This window comes from Gopherus evgoodei, chromosome 11 (genome assembly GCF_007399415.2).
Source record: "Gopherus evgoodei ecotype Sinaloan lineage chromosome 11, rGopEvg1_v1.p, whole genome shotgun sequence".
Classification (NCBI taxonomy): Eukaryota; Metazoa; Chordata; order Testudines; family Testudinidae; genus Gopherus; species Gopherus evgoodei.
In genome coordinates this window covers 70,222,596-70,244,449 of record NC_044332.1, presented here as the reverse complement: position 1 = coordinate 70,244,449, position 21,854 = coordinate 70,222,596, and the positions used below count along the sequence as shown (strand labels likewise).

The window sequence follows — 21,854 nt, the reverse complement described above, 5'->3', positions numbered from 1 at the left end:
TTTTGGGGGAGGGAAGAAATTCTCTTTAGTTAAAGCTCTACACTGCCATGTAAAAGGTCTAGATTCAGTTTCCATTCCTGCTCTCTTGCTTTGTAGACCACAGGGTTGGGTATACTGTGTAGGAGGGCGTGTATGTATGGAAGAGGGAAGAGAGTGCAGTACTGGGCATATCCTCACATTGGTGAAGTTGGGTTAAGACCTGCAGTATTTCAACAGACTAGCTGTCCATCCGATTCAGTAACCTGTAAAGGTTAGCATGTTCCCTACTGAGGTTCTGGTCTTTGTAATGCTATTAACTGAAGGCTAAAATGCAGGTACCTCCGATCTTTACAGGTAGAAAACATTTCTCTACTTGGAGATAAGTCTGATAATTACAGCAGTTGTTGTGGAATATGAACGTTGCCATCTCTGTAGTGCATCCATGATTAATTTTTATTTTAAAAGTGAGATTGTTCTGTCCGATAACCTGCAGCTAATAATTGTGACTTAGATGTTTCATTACAGGTAAGTGGTAGAATAGATAGTTTCATTGCATAGAATTATATGCTCATGTCTTCATTCAATCATTCTCCTTTGCAGTGTGATGTCTGAACCATTCTGATGTCCCTTTTTTTCACTTGCTAAATGCTACTATCTATGGTGGGAAGGAGTGTGCTAGAGATCCAGATAAGAGTAGGGTGGCATTTTCAGATCTATCAAAGTGGCTGCAAAGTATCAATCCCACAGAGAGCTAGTAGGACTTATGCTCCCAAGTCACTTAGGTATTTTTTGAAAATCTCTTCCCTAGCCCTCGGATACTTCCAATTTTCATCGTAGCAAACAGTGGGCCTCAGTCCATGCTGCATGACTCCAGTTTTACGCAGATGATGTTTGAGACCTTCAGCACCTCAGCTATGTATGTGGCTATCCAGGCTGTGCTGTTCCTGTATGCCTCTAGGCGTACCACAGGTATCGTCATGGACTCTGGCACTGTGTGGGTGACCCCATCCCCAATCTATGAGGGCTACGTCCTGCCCCATGCCATCCTGCGTCTGGACTTGGCTGGCCATGACATGAATGACTACCTCATAAAGATCCTGATGGAGAGAGGCTACAGCTTCACCACCATGGCTGAAAGGGAAATTGTGCATGACATCAAGGAGAAGCTCTGCTCTGTTGCCTTGGACTTTGAGCAGGAAATGGCCACGGCTCCTTCATCTTCCTCCCTGGAGAAGAGCTATGAGCTGCCTGATGGTCAGGTGATCACTACTGAGAAAGAAAGGTTCCGGTGCCCAGAGGCCATCTTGCAGCCCTCCTTCCTGGGGATGGAGTCTTGTGGCATTCACTAGACTACTTTCAGCTCCATCATGAAGTGTGACGTAGATATCCAAAAGGACTTCTATGTTAACACAGTGCTGTCTGGGGGAAGCACCATGTATCCTGGCATTGCTGACAGAATGCAGAAGGAAATCACGGCCCTGACACCCAGCACAATGAAAATCAAGATCGTTGCCCCACTGGAGTGTAAATATTCTGTCTGGATTGGTGGCTCCAGGAGGGATAGCTCAGTGGTTTGAGCATTGACCTGCTAAATCCAGGGTTGTGAGCTCAATCCTTGAGGGGGGCCACTTAGGGAACTGGGGCAAAAATTGGTCCTGCTAGTGAGGCCAGGGGGCTGGACTTGATGACCTTTCAAGGTACCTTCCAATTCTAGGAGATTACTATATCTCCTGTTGTTGTTGTTATTATTTATTATTGTTACAGTGGTGAGCTACATTGGTATAAAGCTGCAGTAACACAGTGGTGAATCAGGGCCAATGTGTCGCATCGCTTCATGGGGCCAAATCCTCAGGTGGCGTGAATTGTCTGTTCCTGAGGGACTTTGGCACCAAAAAATTACAAATTCTGTGCACAATATTTTAAAATTCTGCATATTTTTATTTGTCAAAACACAATGTAGTCGCATCAGTTTCAGTTTTTTGGTAACTTTTGTCAAAATATTTGTCAGCAAGTATTTCTGTAACAATACAGACAACAAAAAGATACAGGAAATGTTTTTTGACAAATAGATTCCTTACTAGGCAAATTAATACAGAGCCTGGAGTAATAATTCATTTAAACTACAACACAGAAATATATTTCCTGTACCCCTCAGAAGCAGTGCAAAGGAGGAGTCAGGGGTAATGGAAGAGAGAGAGAGGGAACAAATTGCTGGGAAGGAGCCTGGGAGAGAACCTGGAGAGGAGGTGTGTGTGTGTGTGTGTGTGTGTGTGTGTGTAAATATGGAACTGTTTTTGGGAGGTGGAGGGAGAGTTGGGGAGCCTCCCCCATGCAAACCTTGGCTGACCCCTAGCCTCTCCCACTCAGTCAGGAATATCTGCCCTGTCCCCATGTGTCCCTGCACCCCCACTGAGTCACCCCTTCCCACTGTCTCCATATATACCTGTAGCCCCACTCAGCTGCCCCATGTGTCCCTGCACTCCCTCCCCACCCCCCTGGTGTCCTGCCACCCCCAACTCCCCATCCCCTTGTGTACCTGCCCCCCCTCCCCACCCCCCTGGTGTCCTGCCATTCCCAACTCCCCATCCCCATGTGTCCCTGCACCTCCACTGGTTCCCATGTGTCCCTGTCCTCCTCTTCCCCCCCGTGTCTCTAGAGCCCCACTCAGCCTTCCATCTTCCCCCATACATCTCTGCACCTCCACTCAGCCACCATGTAGCTCTGCACCCCTGCTTCATTCTGTACCCTTCAATAGCCCTTCTGAACTCCAGTCTGTGAGACCCCGCCAAGCAGCCCCTATCAGTGGTGAGCCGGCTGTTTTGTTCTGGCACCACAGCAGCCCCTGGTGGGCAAAAGGTGTAACTGCAGTGCCTCGCAGTCAGAATGTGTTTTCTGTGGAGAAAAAAAAATCTGTGGGACACATGAATTCTACACGTGTGCAGTGGCACAGAATTCCCCCAAGCATTGAGTAATTGGCATGGCTCGTTTGGTTTCACTAGAGGCACATGGATTTACATCTGCAGAAGATCTGGCCCTTGAGGCTCTAAGGCAGGGGTTCTCAAACTTCATTGCACTGTGACCCTCCCTTCTGACAATAAAGTTACTATATGACCCCTGAGTGGGGGGTATCGGAGCCCAAGCCCTGCCACCCTAGGTGGGGTGAAAGGGGTCTGCAGCACAAGCCTCGCTACCCCGATTGAGGTGGAGCTTGGGCTTCAGTTTCAGCCCTGGGTCCCAGCAAGTCGAATGATTAAAATGGGGTCACGACCCACTTTGGGGTCCTGACCCACAGTTTGAGAACCGCTGCTCTAAGGTGCTTTTATCTTTTTTTGAAGAGAGCTCACAGAGCACTTTCCTCTGTTCCTGCATTGTCACAAGAAGACTGAAATGTTGGTAATGGCGTCTTCAAAGGTGGACCTCACAGCTGCCGCCAACTAGGCATATGTTTGCAAAATTCTCCAGCCTGCTGTCTGTGATAAAAGCTCCCTTCTGTACCTACAAGCTTTCTTGTCAGTTCTGTTTGTAACTGTGGTTTCCTGGACTGGAGCAGAACATTGGGAGTATGGAAATATTTAGTTGCTCACTGGTGATGTAAGTCTCTTTGTAACTCGTCCCTTTGTCGATATATTGCTACCTCTTCCAAATTAATATCATCCCACCCGCTCATTCAACTGCTTTGTATCTGAAAGCAGTTCCAGCTGCTAGCACTTGGGATGTGCCAAGTTACAGTCCTATCTGCCCGACAGTGGGGTTTTGGTCTCCTGATTCTTGCAGTTTATGCCCAATCCCTATGCTTTCTCTGCCTTGGAATGATACAGAGGACGTTAAACAACATGATTCTGGCTGTTGTCATTGAGCCTTCTGACTCCTGATTAACTAGCAACTGCACTGGAGGAAGAAGCTGTTTATTCCGTGGTTATTGAGGGCAGTTGAGAACATAAATTATAAATAAATAAGGAAACTGGAACTCTGTTCGTGCAGTTATTTAAAAACAATTAGGAGAGGCTTGCGTTACACAGTATGTACAGTACTTGATTTTTTTGTAGCTTTTTTTTAAAGTTTAGATCCCCTTCTCTTTTCAGTATGGAATATTAATAATTTACACTTGTTTTATGTATCACATTTCACTGCAGTGGCTCAAAGCATTTCACCTCTCTTAAGCCCTGCAGACTAGGTAAGATGTCCATTGAATAAGTGGAGGAAGCTGAGGCACAGAGATGTCAAGTCATTTGCCGAAGATCATTCTGCAAATCTGCAGAGCCCAGGGCTGGTTTTCCTGCTGCGGGATGAGAGTCACTAACTTTCACTTCCGCGGGAGTTCCTTTTTCCTGTGATGTGAGTCTAAGAGTACGTCTACACTGCAAAAAATAAACCCTATGGTGGTGTATCTCATTGCCTGGGTCAGCTGACTCAGGCTCACGGGGCTTGTGCAATAGGGCTAAAAACAGCAGTGTAGACGTTTCTGCTCAGGCTGGAGACGGGATTGCGAGCACCTCCCCCCTTGCTGAGTGTGAGAGCCCAGAGTCCAGCCCAAGCAGGAATGTCGACAGGACTATTTTTAGCACCGTAGTGCGAGCCCCAGTCAATTGTCCTAGGCACTGAGACTGTCTGCCACAGGGATGTGTGTGTGTTTTTTGCAGTGTAGACATACCCTGAGGCTCCCAATTATCCTTATTCTCACTTATCTACAGTCCTACTCTCTCCCGTGTGTCAGATGGTCCCAATAGCCCCAGCCAGGGGAGACGACGAAGGCATATTTGCAGCAGGCATCAAGACATCCTTGCACTTGATTGTGACCCGTCTTCCTCTTCTGGGACCGTATAGGTCACTTTCCTTGCTTTGTCTTTTGCTATTAATGGCTCCTCATATCAATATACGTTTAATACAAAAGTGCATCTTCTCAGAGTGCACATCAGAGGTGTTTGCCATAAAACCTGTGGGCTTCCATCGAGAATCCCAGCAGATCTTATGCAGCACATGATAGCATCTGGGTTAAAGGCATCTTGTAGAATTGTTGTTGTTTTTCTCATTCATTTTTCCAATAGAAAGCATCCAAACTAGAGGAACTTAGCACTCAGGGAAATATAAACTGTGCTGAACAGCATGATGTGGCAGTCAGAGGAAAGCAATGACCTTGGAATTCATTTTCATGGCTTTCTCATTGACCATGAGAACTTAACAGCAATCCTCGCAAGGTTAGTGGAAGGTAGAATAAGTAACTATAGGAGAGATGATTGATTTGCAATGTTGATATCAGACTTAACTTAGTCTTTCTTTTTCTCTTCTTGGAGGGACTAGGCAGGCAGCAACACACAAAATAAAAGGAAAAGGTAAATTCCCCATAAAAATGGGCAGAGTAGTTTCTCTTTATGATAGTAAAAGCTTTAGCTAAAGGGTTTTTGTAGCCTTAGTTTAACTGGAATTAGGGCTGTCAATTTTTAAAATTGCAATTGATAGCGAGATTTTTTTTTAAAATTGTTGCGATTAATCACAGTTTTAATTATACTGCTAAACAATAATAGAATGCCAATTTAAATTTATTATATTTCGGATGTTTTTCTACATTTTCAAATATTTTTCAAATATAACACAGAATACAAAGTGTACAGTGCTCACTTGATATTATTATTTTTGATTACAGATATATGTACTGCAAAAAGATAAAGGAAATAGTATTTTTAATTCACCTCATACAAGTACTGTAAAACTTTAGAACCTCTACAAGTCCACTCAGTCCTACTTCTTATTCAGTCAATTGCTAAGACAAACAAGTTTGTTTACATTTATAGGAGATAATGCTGCCCTCTTCTTATTTACAATGTCACCTGAAAGTGAGGACAGGTGGGGTCTGCTTGATAACAACAATCCAAAGCAGTGTGGACCGATGCACCTTCATTTTCATAGTCTGAGTCAGATGCCACCTACAGAAGGTTGATATTCTTTTTTCTGGTTTGGGTTCTGTAGTTTCAGCATCAGAGTGTTGCTCTCATAAGATTTTTGACAGTATATTCAACTCATCGTCCCTCTTCAGATTTTGGAAGGCACTTCAGACTCTTAAACCTTGGGTCAAGTGTTATAGGTATCTTTAGAAATCTCACATTGGTATCTTCTTTGCATTTTGTCAGATCTGCTGTGAATATGTCAAAACAAACAACATTTGCTGGGTCATCATCCGAGACTGCCATAACATGAAATATATGGCAGAATGTGGATAAAATCATGGAGAAGAAGTTAAATTTTCCCCCAAGGAATTCGGTCACAAATTTAATTTAACGCATTATTTTTTTAACAAGCGTCATCAGCATGGAAGCATGTCCTCTGGAACGGTGGCCAAAACATGATGGGGCGTCTGAATATTTAGCATATCTGGCATGTAAATACCTTGGAACGCTGGCTACAACAGTGCTATGCAAATGCCTGTTCTCACTTTCAGGTGACATTGGAAATAAGAAGAGGGCAGCATTATCTCCCGTAAATGTAAACAAACTTGTTTGTCTTAGCGATTGGCTGAACAAGAAGTAGGGCTGAGTGGACTTGTAAGTTCAAAAATTTTACATTCTTTTATTTTTGAGTGCAGTTACTTAAAAATAATTCTGCATTTGGAAGTTGCACTTTCACAGTAAAGAGATTGCACTGCAGTACTTGTATGAGTACTGTATGAATTAAAAATGATTTCTTTTGTGTATCTTTTGTGTAATAAAAATATGAAGTAAACACTGTACATTTTTACTCTGTGCTGTAGCTGAAATCAATATATTTAAAAATGTAGAAAAAATCCAAAAATATTTATCATACATTGAAATTAGTATTCTATTATTGTTTGTTTGACAGTGCGATTAAAACTGATTAATCGAGACTATTCTTTTTAATCTAGTTAATTTGTTTTGCATTAATTGCTTGAGTTAACTGTGATTAATTGACAGCTCTAACTGGAATATAGCCTCTTTCCATCCTGCAGTCACAAAATATTGTGCTACCATATTACCTGTTCTTCCCGTGACATGAGAGATGTTTCTTGGGATACTTTGGGCTTATATTTGAAAGGTTTTAATACCATGGTCCTGAGTCTCCTCTGTCTTGCATGGGTATAAATTGGGAGCTGATGCTGTTGAAGTTGGTGGAGTTGTACTAGTGTAAAGGGCTATGAATTCCTTGAATTACGAATTACATTTTTGTTTTCCAAACAAGATATGCCTAATCTGCCTTTTCCTACCCTGCCATGCGAGAACTAAGATAAATTAACAAATACAGCGGAAAAGCATTGATCTTTGTGGCAATTAATACCAACCCATGCTTGCTGATCAGCAGTCAACAAGAAGCTGGACAAACCTACATTGTAGCCCTCTTTTTATTGGGGGAGCCAAATGAACAAGTAATTGATCAGAGACTGCCCATCTCTGGGGTTGCTGAATAAACATCTCAAGCAATCTGAGCTATGATTCAAAATTTTCTTTATTTACAGGATGGGATAACACAAAATGAATAAAATTCCGTGCTCCAAAAAGGTTAAATAAATCAATTCAACTCTATGTCAGCGGGAACTGTCAATCCCTCCCAGAAAGCTATGTGACTGCAGGATTTCTGCAGTGGCAAATAAATCATCTTACAAGCTTTTTGCATACTCTTAAAAACGAGATGAGCAATGACTGCAGTGCTGAGACAGTAACTCTTCAGGCTATTCCAGCTTTTCTGAATAGAATTTCACCTCTTAGTCAGGGGCGGCTCTAGGCATTTTGCCACCCAAGCACGGCAGGCAGGCTGCCTTCGGACCAGCGGACCCTCCGCAGGCACTCCTGTGGGAGATCCTCTGAAGCTGCAGGACCAGCAGACCCTCCGCAGGCATGCCACCGAAGGCAACCTGCCTGCTGCTCTCACGGCGACCAGCAGAGCGCCCCCTGCGACTTGCTGCCCCAAGCATACGCTTGGCGTGCTGGGGCCTGGAGCTGCCCATGCTCTTAGTGTATCACATTTGATTCCAAGCTCAGGGCTTTTGCTCTTCTGACTTAAAAGCTCGTCTTGTAGCTCCCCAAGGCAAGGCCTTTCAGTTCCAAGACCAACCTGTATTCTGCCAATTTAATGGCTTTAAAACTTTATTTGTTTTACTCACATTAAAAGTGTCTCCTGGTATCACCTATAGCAGTTGGGGCTGTGCCTAGTTGTTTCATAGATGTTATGCCATAATGTTGTAATTTAGGCCCTGTCTGTGATGGGCTTTGAACCTAATGTAACCACAGTTCCATCAGTTATGGGTGCAAACACAGGTGTCTGGCCAGGTTCTAACACCATGTTCAAGCATAGATCCATAACTGCTCTGGTTTTGACTTTCTTTTTTCCAGAATCCTTCCACTGAGCTTCATCTGGCCCTATAGGTGGGCTCAGTGCACTCTTCGAAAATGGTTTAAAAATAGCCCCAGTGCAGTCTACGCAGCCTAGAAAACGGCTTTTGCTGGAGCCACACTGAAACGGACATCAAGCCCCGTTTTCAAATATGGTATTCAAAGCCCAGTAAAGACAGAAACTTTGAGTGCCTAATACAGCAACAAGCAAGGGAGGAGAACAACATGACTGACCGCAACCTAGGGGAAAATAAAAGCACCTCTAGGGCTGATCATCACCAGGTATCTAAATGCAATACATCCCTGTTGCAGCACAGTACATTAACCGCCTTCAGGGTTTCTGCCTGTTTGAAGCTGTTGATAACCAGTTCTAGTGCTTTCAAGCTCTTGCCCCTTGACAAATGGTGGGCCAACTCTGTTCTGTGTTTGTACCGTACTTAGCAGACCGGGGTCCTGGGTCCATGAGCAGTGCTCCTAGGAGCTCCAAGGATAAAATAATAAATAATAACTTCACACTTCCCTTGGTGTTCACATCTCAGCTGCTGGAGGAGGGCCTCACCCTCCCTGACTGAACTAACCTCATTATCTCCAGACTGATTCTTGCCTGCATATTTATACTGCCTCTGGAAATTTCCATTACATGCGTCTGACGAAATGGGTCTTCACCCATGAAAGCTTATGCTCCAATATATCTGTTAGTCTTTAAGGATTCTTTGTTGCTTTTCACACAGGAAGTACCTTTCTCTCCATTTTACAGGCCTTGCCTTCATTAAGAATATATGTATTGGTGTAAGGACATGGAAGTGATTAAGGTGGTGCAATCCCCTAATGCAAAACGGCTGCATCAGTCTAAAGTGGGCTTTGTATCACGGCAGTGTAATCCAAATTAAATTGCTAATTTAAGATGCACCAGCATAAACCCAAGTTTAAATTGATGAAGTTACCCTGGTACATCATTTCTCTAAGTCGATCAGAATTTGGAAATTGAGGCAAGAGAGGTTGAGTGACTTGACCAAGGCCACATTTTGTGTCAGTGTCTAGACAGATACTGTGTGTTCTGTACTTCTGATTCATTCCAGAATCCTGCAGAATGTGTCCATTGCATTTGTTTAAACAAGTTAAATTCTAGTGACCGTTTTGGAAATGATCCGAAATGTTACTGAAGCTTTACAAATAAAACATGTTCTGAATTCAAGTAAATCTCCACTACATGGTTCTGGACATTGACAGTGTCGGGATGCGGCAATGGCTAACCACGGAGTGATTCTTTGTTTTTCGTGAAGCTCTAAATCCAGCTGCCAATATCATTACATAATGTAGAGTTTAATTTGGGTTTTCTCTGGCAGGGTGCGGGCACTGTAAGAAGATGAAGCCAGAGTATGAGATGGCCGCAGAGATGCTGCACGTAACCAGTGATGTAAGCTAATTTCCTTTATTTCCCCCTTTTCAAATAATCTATGATAAATACCAGAAGTAATAAAAATGACTTTTCCATCCCTCCCTGCCACAATTTTAGCTGTTCTCATCCTCCCACAGGGCCCGCTGAGATGTGCTTCCAAAGTAGTCTCATCGGTAATGCATGAGCCTTGCCAAAGCGTTAGCAAGAACATTCTGTCTTGAGCGAAAACAAAATTGCCAAGTGATTATATGTTGTGCTGTAGGGCCTTATTTATACACAATATGATCAAACCCAAATATAAAGTGGAAATGTTTATTTTCCCATTCATTAAAGGCCTCATGCTAAATGCAAATTAAGACGACGTGGGGGGTTTTGGTTGTGGTATAAATGCAAAAATTTAACGGGCTTGTTTCTCGTCTTGTATACATTGATTTTACACTGGTGTCATTCCACTGTACATCAGTGTAACTAAGAAGAGAATCCTAGACCCAGCGATGATGAGAATCGCTGTTGTTGATTCAGCACCAGCACGGCACAGGCCATACAGGAACAGAAGAGAAGGTCACTGCAGCTCAGACACTCAATGCCTAGGAGACAAAGGTCTTGTCTCAAAGTACAGTAGGTCCTTTTTCAGTAATGCTCCCTTCCCTGAAGCCCATCAAGCCCTCCCAAAGAAAGGTGTCAATTAAGGAAATCTGAATGAAGAGTGGTTATTTGGCACAAGAGTGTATTGGAGTTGCAGGGGAAGACCTGAGGGGAGAAGGCATGAAGATGAGAATGGGAGGAGAATATGAAAGGGGGCATTTACGAACTCTTCTGGGGGATGAGGTAGGAGGAAGTGGGGGAATAGATGTAGGATAGATGATGCAGACACTTAAAAGCTAGATGGGAGCTTGAAGTTGATGCAGAACGTGAGAAGAAGCCAGAGGAGGGCTTCAGAGAGTGGAGTGACATGGTTAGAGTGGTTAATTTATCAGCAGCATTCAGTATCGATTGGAAGGGTGCAGGAGGAGGTATGGGAGGCCATATAGAAGAGGCAGGATTGCAGTACTGGAAGCAAGCACTGACCAAGGAATGGACAATGAGTTAGTGGGAGGATTGGAGACAACAGGGTAGGTTTGTAGCGATGTTGTAAGGGAAAAAATAACTTCATGTGTGTTAGGAGAAAAAGAGAGGGGAGCATATGGCACCATAGTGACAGGCTGGGGAGGGGAGTTGGAAAGTGGAGTTTTCAGCAACGGTAGACAGGAAGATTTCAGTGTCAGGGGTGTGGATCAGGAGCTCAGTTTGCTCCATGCTGCTTCTCAGTTGGTGGTAGGATATGCAGGGTGAGATGTGGGACTGGACAAAAGGGAGGGCGAGGTGGAGAGAGGGTTCTGAGGGTGGGTAATTGAAGGGTAGAGAGTGTATCAAGGTCACCTATGTTTAATAATTTACGTGGTAAAGGGAAAATCCTGCTTCCCCATGTGGCTGTGCATAGCAATAGAACCAAGACAGTCCCACTGTGCTGGATGTGGGGAAGAGAGTTGTGCAGGTGGGCTGCCCTGGCACAGGGCAGAGCCTGGGTTGCACAGGCAGGGATGAGGCAGGACCAGAGGATCTGCTGATGCATATGTCCTCCGGTCCTCCTCCTCAGCTCTCCTGTGGCCAGGGCGTATGAGGGATGTGGATGGCCTCTGCAGCCACTGGGCTGAAGTAGCATTGTCTGAATGGCTTCACAGCCACCCAGCCTGGAAGGGAGAATTCCTCCCATTTGTCCCCCTCCCCTGACCATAATACATCTGGTCAGTGTTCAGCTAGGCTCCTGAAGCTGGTTGTGTGCATCAGGCTGAGCTGCAAGGTCTTGTGTAACTTTGACTCTATGACGGGGTAGGCAGCCTATGGCATGTATGCCAAAGGCAGCACACGAGCTGATTTTCAGTGACACACTGCCCGGGTCCTGACCACCGGTCCGGGAGGCTCTGCATTTTAATTCAATTTTAAATGAAGCTTCCTAAACATTTAAAAAAACTTATTTACTTTACAGAAATAATAGTTTAGTTATATATTATAGATTTATAGGAAGAGACCTTCTAAAAACATTAAAATGTATTACTGACATGCGGAACCTTAAATTAGAGTGAATAAATGAAGACTTGGCACACCACTTTTGAAAGGTTGCCGACCCCTGCTTTATGACCTGGTAAAACATATCCATCCCCTCACAGTGATATTTGGAGCCCGCTGTGTTTTTCAATATACATGCAGTTTGCACGTGGAGCCTAAACCAATACGGGTGCCTCTGAATCTGTACCATCTCTGGGCTAAGAGTGAGTATAATGCCGTGGTTTGCAGTTAGCTTTCTCTGTTTCAGAGTCCTGGTGTCCTTGCAGCCGTTGATGCTACTGTCAACAAGGCTGTGGCAGAAAGATTTCACATCTCAGGGTTCCCTACGTTGAAGTACTTTCAGGATGGAGAGGAGAAGTACACTCTGCCGCAGCTCAGAACTAAGAAGAAGATCGTTGACTGGCTGCAAAAGTAAGTTGTTTGAGTTGGAGATTTCATCCAGATTTCTGGCTATTAGCCACAGACGATTGCTTTTGTGAAGAAGTAAATCTTAAACTGAGATTGATCTCATACTTAAATCCTTACTAACAAAAAAAACAAATTGGAAGTACTGAAAGCCACACAGAGGTGTTCATTATATTTTTTTAATATACAAAATCCTTTGTTTGCTATGTTTTTTTTTAAATATGTGTCCCGGTAATTCTATCCCAAAATAAATATTTTTAAAATATCTCCTAAGCCTTTCTCGGGGGGGGGGGCATTAGCTGAACCCTCTGTCTGTTAGCCAGTAGTTTTCCTTTTTTAGCAGCCAAATTCTTGTAGCTGTACCTTTTTCTTTCTGAAGTAATTTCTGACCATCAAAAATGGCATCTTTCTTACAAGTTGCAGTAAAACGTACAGATTTAGGTTGAATGCACGTTGAGAAGAATGTAGCTCCAAGAGGGAAGAATTGTTGATGTAATTGTCTCTATTCACTGTTTTGGAAGAAAAATATAAAGAATTGTTTTTCTTGACGTACAGAGTTTGTTTTTTCAGATACTTTATGTTTACGCTCTTTGCTATATTGTACCACAGAAAGAGTTTTCATCTGTATTTTGCGATTATTTGTTGAAGTTGTTGCATTTTCACCATCTAATTGTGAAATGAGGCATCCAACCTTGCTTTTTAATGCAAGAGTTTGGTTAATAATACTTGGACATTTTTATTGTGTTGAGCTTGTAAGTCTCTCTAACTGTGTTACGTCAAATGATTGATTTGGTCTCACAACACTGTTGTGTGGAAAGTAAGTATTAGACACGTTTTACACTGGGGGGCAGTGAGATTGTGATTTGGCCACGTTCACACACAAAGTCAGTGACCGTGAGGAATACAGACTCCTTCTTCCTGCTGTAATCACTGGACGCTCTCAAAACAGTGCCAGATACAATACTCAGAGGCCAGATGTTGAGCTGGGATATATTGTCAGAGCTCCATTGAAGTCTGTAGAACTATGACAGTTTACATCAACTGAGGATCTGGTCCCCAGGTATCCTGATTCCTTTGTTAGCAACTGGGCAACTCAGCAGTGATGGAAATATGGTTGGTGTCTAGTGAATGACCTTGAATGGAATTAAAATGTTGAGTTTTCTTTTGTTTTATCCATAGCCGACTGTATTTAAAACACTATCTTTCAAAATGACAGGATAGTGTGAAAACTGTAATTTAATACTGCAGTGACAAATGAAAGTCTTGCTAATATGCCTTCACACTGATGATTTTATATAAGTAATCTCTTATTTAAGATACAGCAGAATGAGTCTGAGCCATGTCCATGAGGTGGTGAATAACAAGAGATTTCTAGGGATACTCTCTGTGTACAGGATTGCTATTAGCTGGACACTATATGCAATCACAGTTGATATATGAAATTCTCTTTATTCAAATATTGCAGTTCATATACTCCCTGCCCTCCAAAATGGGCTAGTGTTGATTATTGTATCCTGATTTCACTTTTAGATTTTTGTATTTCCCAGACGGTCTTGAAAGACTTAACAAGTTTACATTATGGTGATACACAGTACATGGTTTGCTTTAGTGGGTGTGATTAATGTATGTCAATAGCCTTTTGATTCCACCTGCTGTACCCTAACGTTCTATATGCACGCCTATAAATGCAGCCATGCTGGTGTGACTAGAGCAAATCAGGAAACCTTTATTTCAGCCTGATCTTTGTTTCAGAACTGTAAATTCCCACAGTCATTTTAAATGGTTCTAGAGCAAAAGTCCACTCTGTGACTTATAAAAGGTTTTCCTATATTGAACCAGTCATGTTCAAAATCACATTTTTACTGATTTCTGAAAATTAACTCTTGTCCTTCCTGGCAATGGAAATGCTAAGTGCATTTTTCTTTTGCACAAATAGCCATAAGGATCCTCTACCACCATTTCCTCAAAGCAATAGGTGATTGAGCCACAAGACCTCTTTGCATGCTTCTAAAAAGGTCTAAGAGATCCATTATTTTTTCTTCTGCTCTAGCCCGCAAGCGCCACCTCCACCTGAACTGGCTTGGGAAGAAAAGCTAACAAATGTTATCCATCTAGCCGGAGAAGACTTCAGAGAGTCTTTAAAGAAGAAGAAGCATGCTCTTGTCATGTTCTATGCCCCATGTGAGTATTTGTGTCTCTGTTTATCATATAGTTTTTGTGTCCCTTGAAGCATCTGAAATCCTGTGCGTTGTATATATTTTTGTAAACAGTCGTTAATTTAGACATAGACCTGAAACAAACCTCCAAATCTGAACACCCTAAGTTTGTAGAAGTTCATATCTCAGTCTGACTTAGTTGCTTGAGACCCTCCCTAATATATTTCATGAATCTGTAGGGGGGGCAGGATGGGGCAAACAGCCTACAGCTTTAATCCAGAGACTGACTGTACTGCAAGGGCTCACAAAGGAGGCAGATGAATAAACAGAAAGTGCATTTATTTTCCTCTGCTTCATTTTATGGCCTGCATAACATAAATTGATTCCTTATAATATAGTGATGGATATGTTAGTATGTTCATTAGTATGTTACTCCAGTTTATTTGCCATACTGGCTACAGTGAAATCAATGGAGTAGTGCAAGGGTGAATCAATCCCTTGATATTCCAAATCTAAATTCTGATGGAGCCATTTCAGGAGTAATCTGAACCACATTTTGATCCCTGCCTAGAACGAGAGTCCAACTTTAACAACTTCATCACCAGATTATCTCATTTACGTATAAATAAGTTCCAGCCAGCTCCCTTTAGAAGTCAAAGGGAGTCTTTCCATTGAGATAAATGGAGATTTAGATCAGGCCTTTTGTAAATCAGATGTGCAGGGTGGGGAGAGAAGCCAATTTCTCCCACTATTTGAAATAACTCTTTTTCAAATATGTTCAGTGCTAGAAATGTTTCCAGCCAGCACTGGCACTTGGCCTTCTTCCTGATTTGCACTGTGTTATTTAAATCAGCAGAGTCATCCCTTCCATTGTCAGTATTAGTCCAGAGGTGACTGGATGCCATTCAGCTTTTAGTCTTGGGGAGGTGTTTTGGTTTGTGATGGGGGGAGTCTCTTTAATATCTATGGCCTGATTTGTTTTATTAAGGGCCCTGACCCTGCTCCCACCCAATTTTTCATGCAGAATACTGTACCATAAGATGACTGTCTCTGCAATTAATTGATAGCATTTAGATATGTAATTTTCTCAATCGGATTTGTTCCCACACAACTGGAGACTGTTTTTGAGTAATCAGGCAGGAAGAAAGCTCCTTATTTTGCTTTTCTGTAAGAAAATTAAACATGAATGCATTCTGGGCTCCTGTGAAGCTCTGCTGGATGTGAGACGCAGAGAGAAGGGAATTTCTGGGAGGTTGTAAAAGAAAGGGCAAAGAGATTTAATCCTTTTTCAACTCCAGTTCCCACCACCCATTGACTAAAAATTGCCCTTGTGCCAGGAATTTCTGATACATGGATCCCTATTGATTAAGAATGAAGTTTATTTTAAAAGCAAATACATTTAATAGTAAAAGTAAGATATATGCCATTGTTCTCTCCAGCTAGTTCATTTTACCCTAGCTTCCTAGTGTGAACAACATCCATGGAGGGAAGAGATCTTTTTCTTCCCCCACCCCGCTGTGTGTGTGTGTGTGTGATTATCTTTAGGTCATTTTAACAAAATCTAAATTAAATAAATACTATTTAAAAGCATGCATTTAAAATATTTTAGTCTTCATAAGTCACTAAGGGCATGGTTTAGAGACTCATCATTATGCAACTCCAGTGATCAAAAGCATGTGACTGTACTCTTCCTTGTGATGGATAGTACCCTATACCATAAGTAATCTCACTGAAGTCAACAGGGCTACTTATGAAATAAGGTACTAACCTCATTGTGAGTAAGGGTATCTCAGTCCGGCCTTAAGTGCATTAATGGGTCGGCGTAACTCAGTCTTGTTTGGTGCAGCTGGATTACTCTTTGGATGTAGTTTCACAGCACACCTTTGGGTAAAGTGGTATGTGAGTCTGTCTGCATAGAGGATAGAATGGTGTTTATTAAATATCCTCGCAGGGCTGTTTGACTTGTAGTCAAGAGTGACCAAATTTCCATTACAATTTCCCATGTTCAGGGTGTACAGTATTTCAGCAGATTTGTTTTTGCTTAATGTGTGTCTGTGTGCATGTGGGGGTGGGTACACACGCACATGCAGCAAGCCTGCTTTTAGTCAGGCCTGGTAGGAAAGAACTGATGAATATTTTAAATCTCTGGTTGCAGTAAGATCATTATTAAGGAAACAGAACAGTACAAATCATCCTATACGGAGTTGGCTGCGTTTCTGCCCTGACAATGTGCCTTCTGCTAAATTTGATAGATTATCTTTTGTTTACCATTTCCTCAGTCATGGGACTTCTCCGTGCTTATGCTTGCCAATTAACGTTAACGTGCTTATTTTAGTGCAGAAGGAGCACTGCTAAAATTGCCAGGCCTCATTAGATCAAATAATTTTCTTTCTCTATTCAGTGCCGCATCCTAGGCCAGTGCAGTCCTGCAGTGTGTTACTATATCCAGTCAGTGCCCTATGAAGGAGCTTGTCTTTTTTTTTTTTTTTTGTAAGAATTGTGAACTTCTGATGATTTAGATTTTGGATCTAAAACAGTAGGTTGAATGTTCTGACCTTTCTAAAGCCTTCTGTTAGACGAATAAACCTGTAGGCAAAGGCCACAGTCATTTCCTGCCTTTTATCCTTTTCAAAATAATTGCTTGCATTTATATAGAACCTGATAACACAAAGCACTTAATGCATCTAGGAATCCCTTCACTCACTGAAATACAGCCACTTGTGGGATCGGAATGTGGCAGTGTTTTAACAGCACAGTGCAACCCTTCACAGTCGTTTAAAACAGGAAGTGAGGCATACTGAATCAAGCCAAATCTACAGGGGGGATTTAGGTGGGCAGCGCATAACTTCCCCATCAAGAATTTGGCCAGGACATGGAGGCTAACACCTCTGTGCTTGCAAAAGGATCTTAATGGCTTTGAACATGTACCAAAGCCCCTTGAAGTCAATGGAAAGACTCCCATTGATCTCAGTGGACTTTGTGTCAGGCTGTTTTGATTGGTAAGAGTCTTGGTTTCATGTTTCATGCAAAAGATGGCTCTTCTAGCAGTGTAATGACTCCTAATTTATATTAGGCTGTTAGTACTGACTCGGTGGAAGAGCAGCACCCACTATATGAACAATGCAAAGAGTCCTGTGGCGCCTTATAGACTAACAGACTTATTGGAGCATGAGCTTTTGTGTTGGATGCATCCGACGAAGTGGGTATTCACCCACGAAAGCTCATGCTCCAATAAGTCTGTTAGTCTATAAGGTGCCACAGGACTCTTTGCTGCTTTTACAGATCCAGACTAACACGGCTACCCCTCTGATACTATATAAACAATGCTACTTGTAATAACTAGGTTTTCACTGGTCTTCCATCTTGGTACTAAGCAGATCCAACCTGGAGCAGAGTGGTTCTGTATGGCTGTAGGCTGTATGGTGACAAATGGCATTATGGCTGCAGGCTTTTTCAGATGTACCAACATTTTTTAGTGTTAACATGCCCCTGCCATTGCACAGTAAACTTCATGATAAAAATCACTTGTTGATTAACTGTCAGAGCCACAAAGGGCAAACAGATTGCAATAGAGTATCATCTCAGTTTGGAATGTTTTGCTGGGTAACTCCCAGTGAATCAGACAAGAATGCATTATAAGGTTTATTACAGAGAGTAGCGTTCTGGTATTTTCTTCTAGTTAGGATTTCTGTTAAGGGTTTTCCACACGTTCAAAAGTTTTGAAAAGGAAAAAAAAATGCAACTCACATTTATTTTCTTTCGAACAGAAATACTGTTCTTTAAGAAATGAAAACTAGCATGGAGACACATTTCTTTGTGGATTATCGTGGAGGTCAAAATCTACCTCCAAGAAGACTTTTATACGAAGGAATCAACCAGATCGGGAATGGGGTTGGATTGTGATGGAATAGTCTTAGTTCTTTGAGATTTATTTTAATTGGTCAGTTTTAGTGCAAAAGTTTGGTGTTTCCCAGACCAATTTGATTTCTCTTCTTAAGACAAACACTTTTTTAACAAACATGTCCTATCAGCTGAAACAAGAAGTAATAATAAGAAAAAGCTCACTGTTCCTTTTAGTGTCTTGTAATGATGGTCATTGCCAACACTGTTAAATTCCCAAATGACTTCAATTTGTAGGGCTCAACAAGGTTTACAGAGTGGACATTTTTAATAGATATTTCACTGCTGAGAGCTGATTTTCAGTTAGCTTTACTAATCAGCAGAGAAACTTCAATTTAACCTGAAATGATTATTGCCTGCTGGTGAGGTTTAGTCCTTAGTATTATTGTAGTGTAACCCATGGAGGTTGTGCAAAGATAACCCAGAATAAAAACATTATTAGGGACCACACTCTTCTATGAAAGGGTTTTATATAGAACTAGTCGGAATTGGGCAGCTGCTATGCATATAGTTAGGACGTTCATCTCTTCTTTGGCTTTTGCTTATCTCCTAAAGTTTCCCCAAACTTGCATTGTTCTTTTTTGTGGTGCGGGTGAGTTAGAATGTGAAACCTATCTCTGAAAAATGTTTTGGGTGGGATTTGAATCTTGGTTAAGAGAAAATGGGTCTTAACATTGTTGTGGGATGGTGGTTGGGAGGCATGGCAGCAGGTCCTTGTCCTGGCAGTGGTACAAACACTCTTTTCAGGACTCAGGATCCTTATTATGATGTACCCTGACTGAGAGGCCTTGTCACCAGCTAGGCCAGGAACACCTCAGTCTGCTTATGCATAGCGGTAAGAAATCAGATGGGGGACACAGCTTTGTATAGATTAGATCAGTTATTTTCTGTATTTCTGTATCTATCTCGTTGATGTTATGTGGGACACTGAAGTCTGCAACAGGCGCACATTGATTTCCCCCCGCAGACTTTGCTGGAAACTAAGATCAGCCTCCTGCCTTATTACCTGCACCAATTATACCCCTTCTCCCTCCAGTCCTCCGATCCCCAAAATGGAAACTTCCTGATTTCGTCTCATCTGTACACCCACAAATACACAGAATGACACAGGTGAGCAGGAAGTTGGTGTACAGGAGTGGAACACATCTGGGCTTCTCCAGGGGCACAAACAGGCCAGAAAGTTGCCCTAATAAGATAACTGAGGATCTCCCTTCCCCAGTCCCATTGCAGAGTAATCCTTAGCTGGTATGGAGCTGGCTACACCAGACCTCTGCTATCATTCTTTGTCCCTCTCATGTAGGGGTGTAGTCGAGTCTGCTGTGCTCTGGCGATCCCTGTCTGGTGTAACAGCCAGCCAGCATAGCTTAGAGCAGAGACCAATGGAGAACTAGCCCCAGAATCGGGGTGTCATAGAATTGTTTCTTTTGTGGCATTCCCTGCCCCCTCGCTAGCTCATCACTGTAGATGTGGAGAGAATTGATCCCTATGTGAGGGAACCAAAGTGAAAAACTATCTGATATATTCAACTATTAGGTGAGCTAGAACCAAACATGCATCACAAAGCAACAGGCATGTGATAAGTTCTGTATCCCATAAGCATGTGGGATATGCTGCACTGGATCAGATCAATGGTCCATCTAGTCCAGTATCCTTTCTCTGACAGTGGCCAGCACCAGCTCTTTCAGAGTAAGCATTTATGACATAACTTGTCCATGGGAGAGATTTCCTAACTTCCCAATAGTTAGAGGCTGGTTTATGCTGTAATTGAGACTGCTTATCTTTTGTGCAAAGGACTGATATTTAGTTCCTCAGACTATCCCTGCAGGTAACTACATAAGGAGGTGTGTATACATAAGCCAAAATCCTTCAGGAGTCTTCATGACAGAGGTATCAAATTTATATTCACACGAACATACACCCCATATACAAATTACTGGCTGCACACAGCAAAGAATCTCTTTAAAGGCAAAAGCATCTCCAGGAAGGTTTTACTGGCTGAAAGGAGAGGAAAATATCCAGGACCTAGATCTGAGCATTTGGATAATGACGCTTCACATCTAGTGGGTTTATGCATTTCAGAGTTTTGATGATTTGTGTGAGCTCTGCCTGTACCTGATTTCTCTCTGTACATTAGTGGGGAACTTGCTGTTTACTCTCATGTCAGTCAAGTATCTGTTTGTTGGTGTAAATAGTGTGGACGACACTGCTGTCTGGAGAATCCGTTAATGGTCTGTTTTGTTAATGGGTGAATCTGTACAGAGGCTTCCATGATCAAGCTGGCACAGCTACTGTTACATTCTTGGTGTCTGAGGATAATAATTAGTACGGAGAGAACTGCTCTTAAAATCGTTTGTCCATTACTCTTACTTCAGAATTATGAGTTAGTTTAATGGATTGAACACAGCTGAGGAAGAAATGTGAGGAAGAAGCTGGGAATACAGCTATGGCACTAAAGCTGAAGAGAAATTAGTCAGGTTCACACTCATAAAGCCCTCTTGTTTTCTGAAACAGGATTCCTGCTTTAAATCTTTAATAACCTTAAAATGTTACCATTGATTGATTATTGGGAGGGAGATTACCCATATTATGTGACTGGCTACGTTAGATGATTTAGCAGTCGTACCATGTGTGCCATTTGCCGCAGAATAATCCTTCTTTCACCCCCAAAAGTGCAACCTTTACTCTGCAATACAAAGATATGAATAGGGAAGGTTTCAGATTGCTAATGAACTACTATCCTTCTGAAGTCTCTTGACTTTGTGGGGTCAAGCTCATATTAGATAATGCTGTAACTTCTGTTTTCAGCTGATACCATAATATTACAATGGGCCTGATTTTGAGCCAGACTCTAATTTAGGACTTTGATGCTGCAGTTAACTGCCCCTTTATCTTTTCATCGGCAACTAGCTGCAGGCCCTGCTATAGGACTTTACTAGCTGTGCCTACAAGTCAAGTGATTGCATGGCAAGGTCCGGTTTGCTCATGCAGTTAAATGCAGCCACACAAGTGTGGTTGGAGTTAATTGTGCCTGCAAAATCAGAGGCCAAATTGAGGCCTGTGTTTGTGGTCCACAGCTTCATGAAGCTGTGTTTTAAAGGCTTTGTCAGGTGCTACTGGGAACTGACAAAAAATGCAGAGAAAAATCCAGGTGTTCTGTGAGTGAAACTCCAGCTTTGTTCTGAGTGTCTTTTATTTCAACGCTTTTCTGTTCTAAACCAGTTCAGAGGTGCTCACTGTACATCCTTCTGTTTAGCTGGATTACATGTGTCAAGGGTCAGAAGTACTTTGGTGGTGGTGATAGTCCACTCTTAATAAAATCGTATCCTTGTCCCCTGTTGTAGGGGGAGCGCCAACTGAGAAGTCCTCCACTGCTCACCTCTTCCTCTTTCCTTGCCTCCCCCATCCCCAAATTCCAGGGAACCCATGTCTGGCCTGTGATATTTTTTGTCAAAGCTCCACACATTGCTGTTAAAGGCAGCAATTTGAAAGGATTTGGTTTTACGCAGCACCTTTGCACTCTAGGTATCTCAAGCGTTTGACAAAGTAATGAGATAAATACAATATGCAGACAGT

The 21,854-nt window shown here is 42.4% G+C and overlaps 2 protein-coding genes across 3 annotated transcripts in view; both read left to right on the top strand.

Moving 5' to 3' along the window:
* PDIA5 (protein disulfide isomerase family A member 5) overlaps window positions 1-21,854 on the top strand; it is a 130,403-nt gene that overhangs the window by 87,667 nt on the left and 20,882 nt on the right. For both annotated transcript variants that reach the window (XM_030579850.1, XM_030579851.1), the window contains exons 12-14: window positions 9,662-9,732; window positions 12,068-12,231; window positions 14,276-14,406. In XM_030579850.1, coding sequence (XP_030435710.1) covers window positions 9,662-9,732; window positions 12,068-12,231; window positions 14,276-14,406 — 366 coding nt within the window. The remainder of the gene's footprint in view (window positions 1-9,661; window positions 9,733-12,067; window positions 12,232-14,275; window positions 14,407-21,854) is intronic.
* LOC115659554 (actin, cytoplasmic type 5-like) lies at window positions 864-1,328 on the top strand. Its single transcript, XM_030579852.1, has one exon. The coding sequence runs from the start codon at window positions 864-866 to the stop codon at window positions 1,326-1,328; it is 465 nt and encodes a 154-aa protein (XP_030435712.1).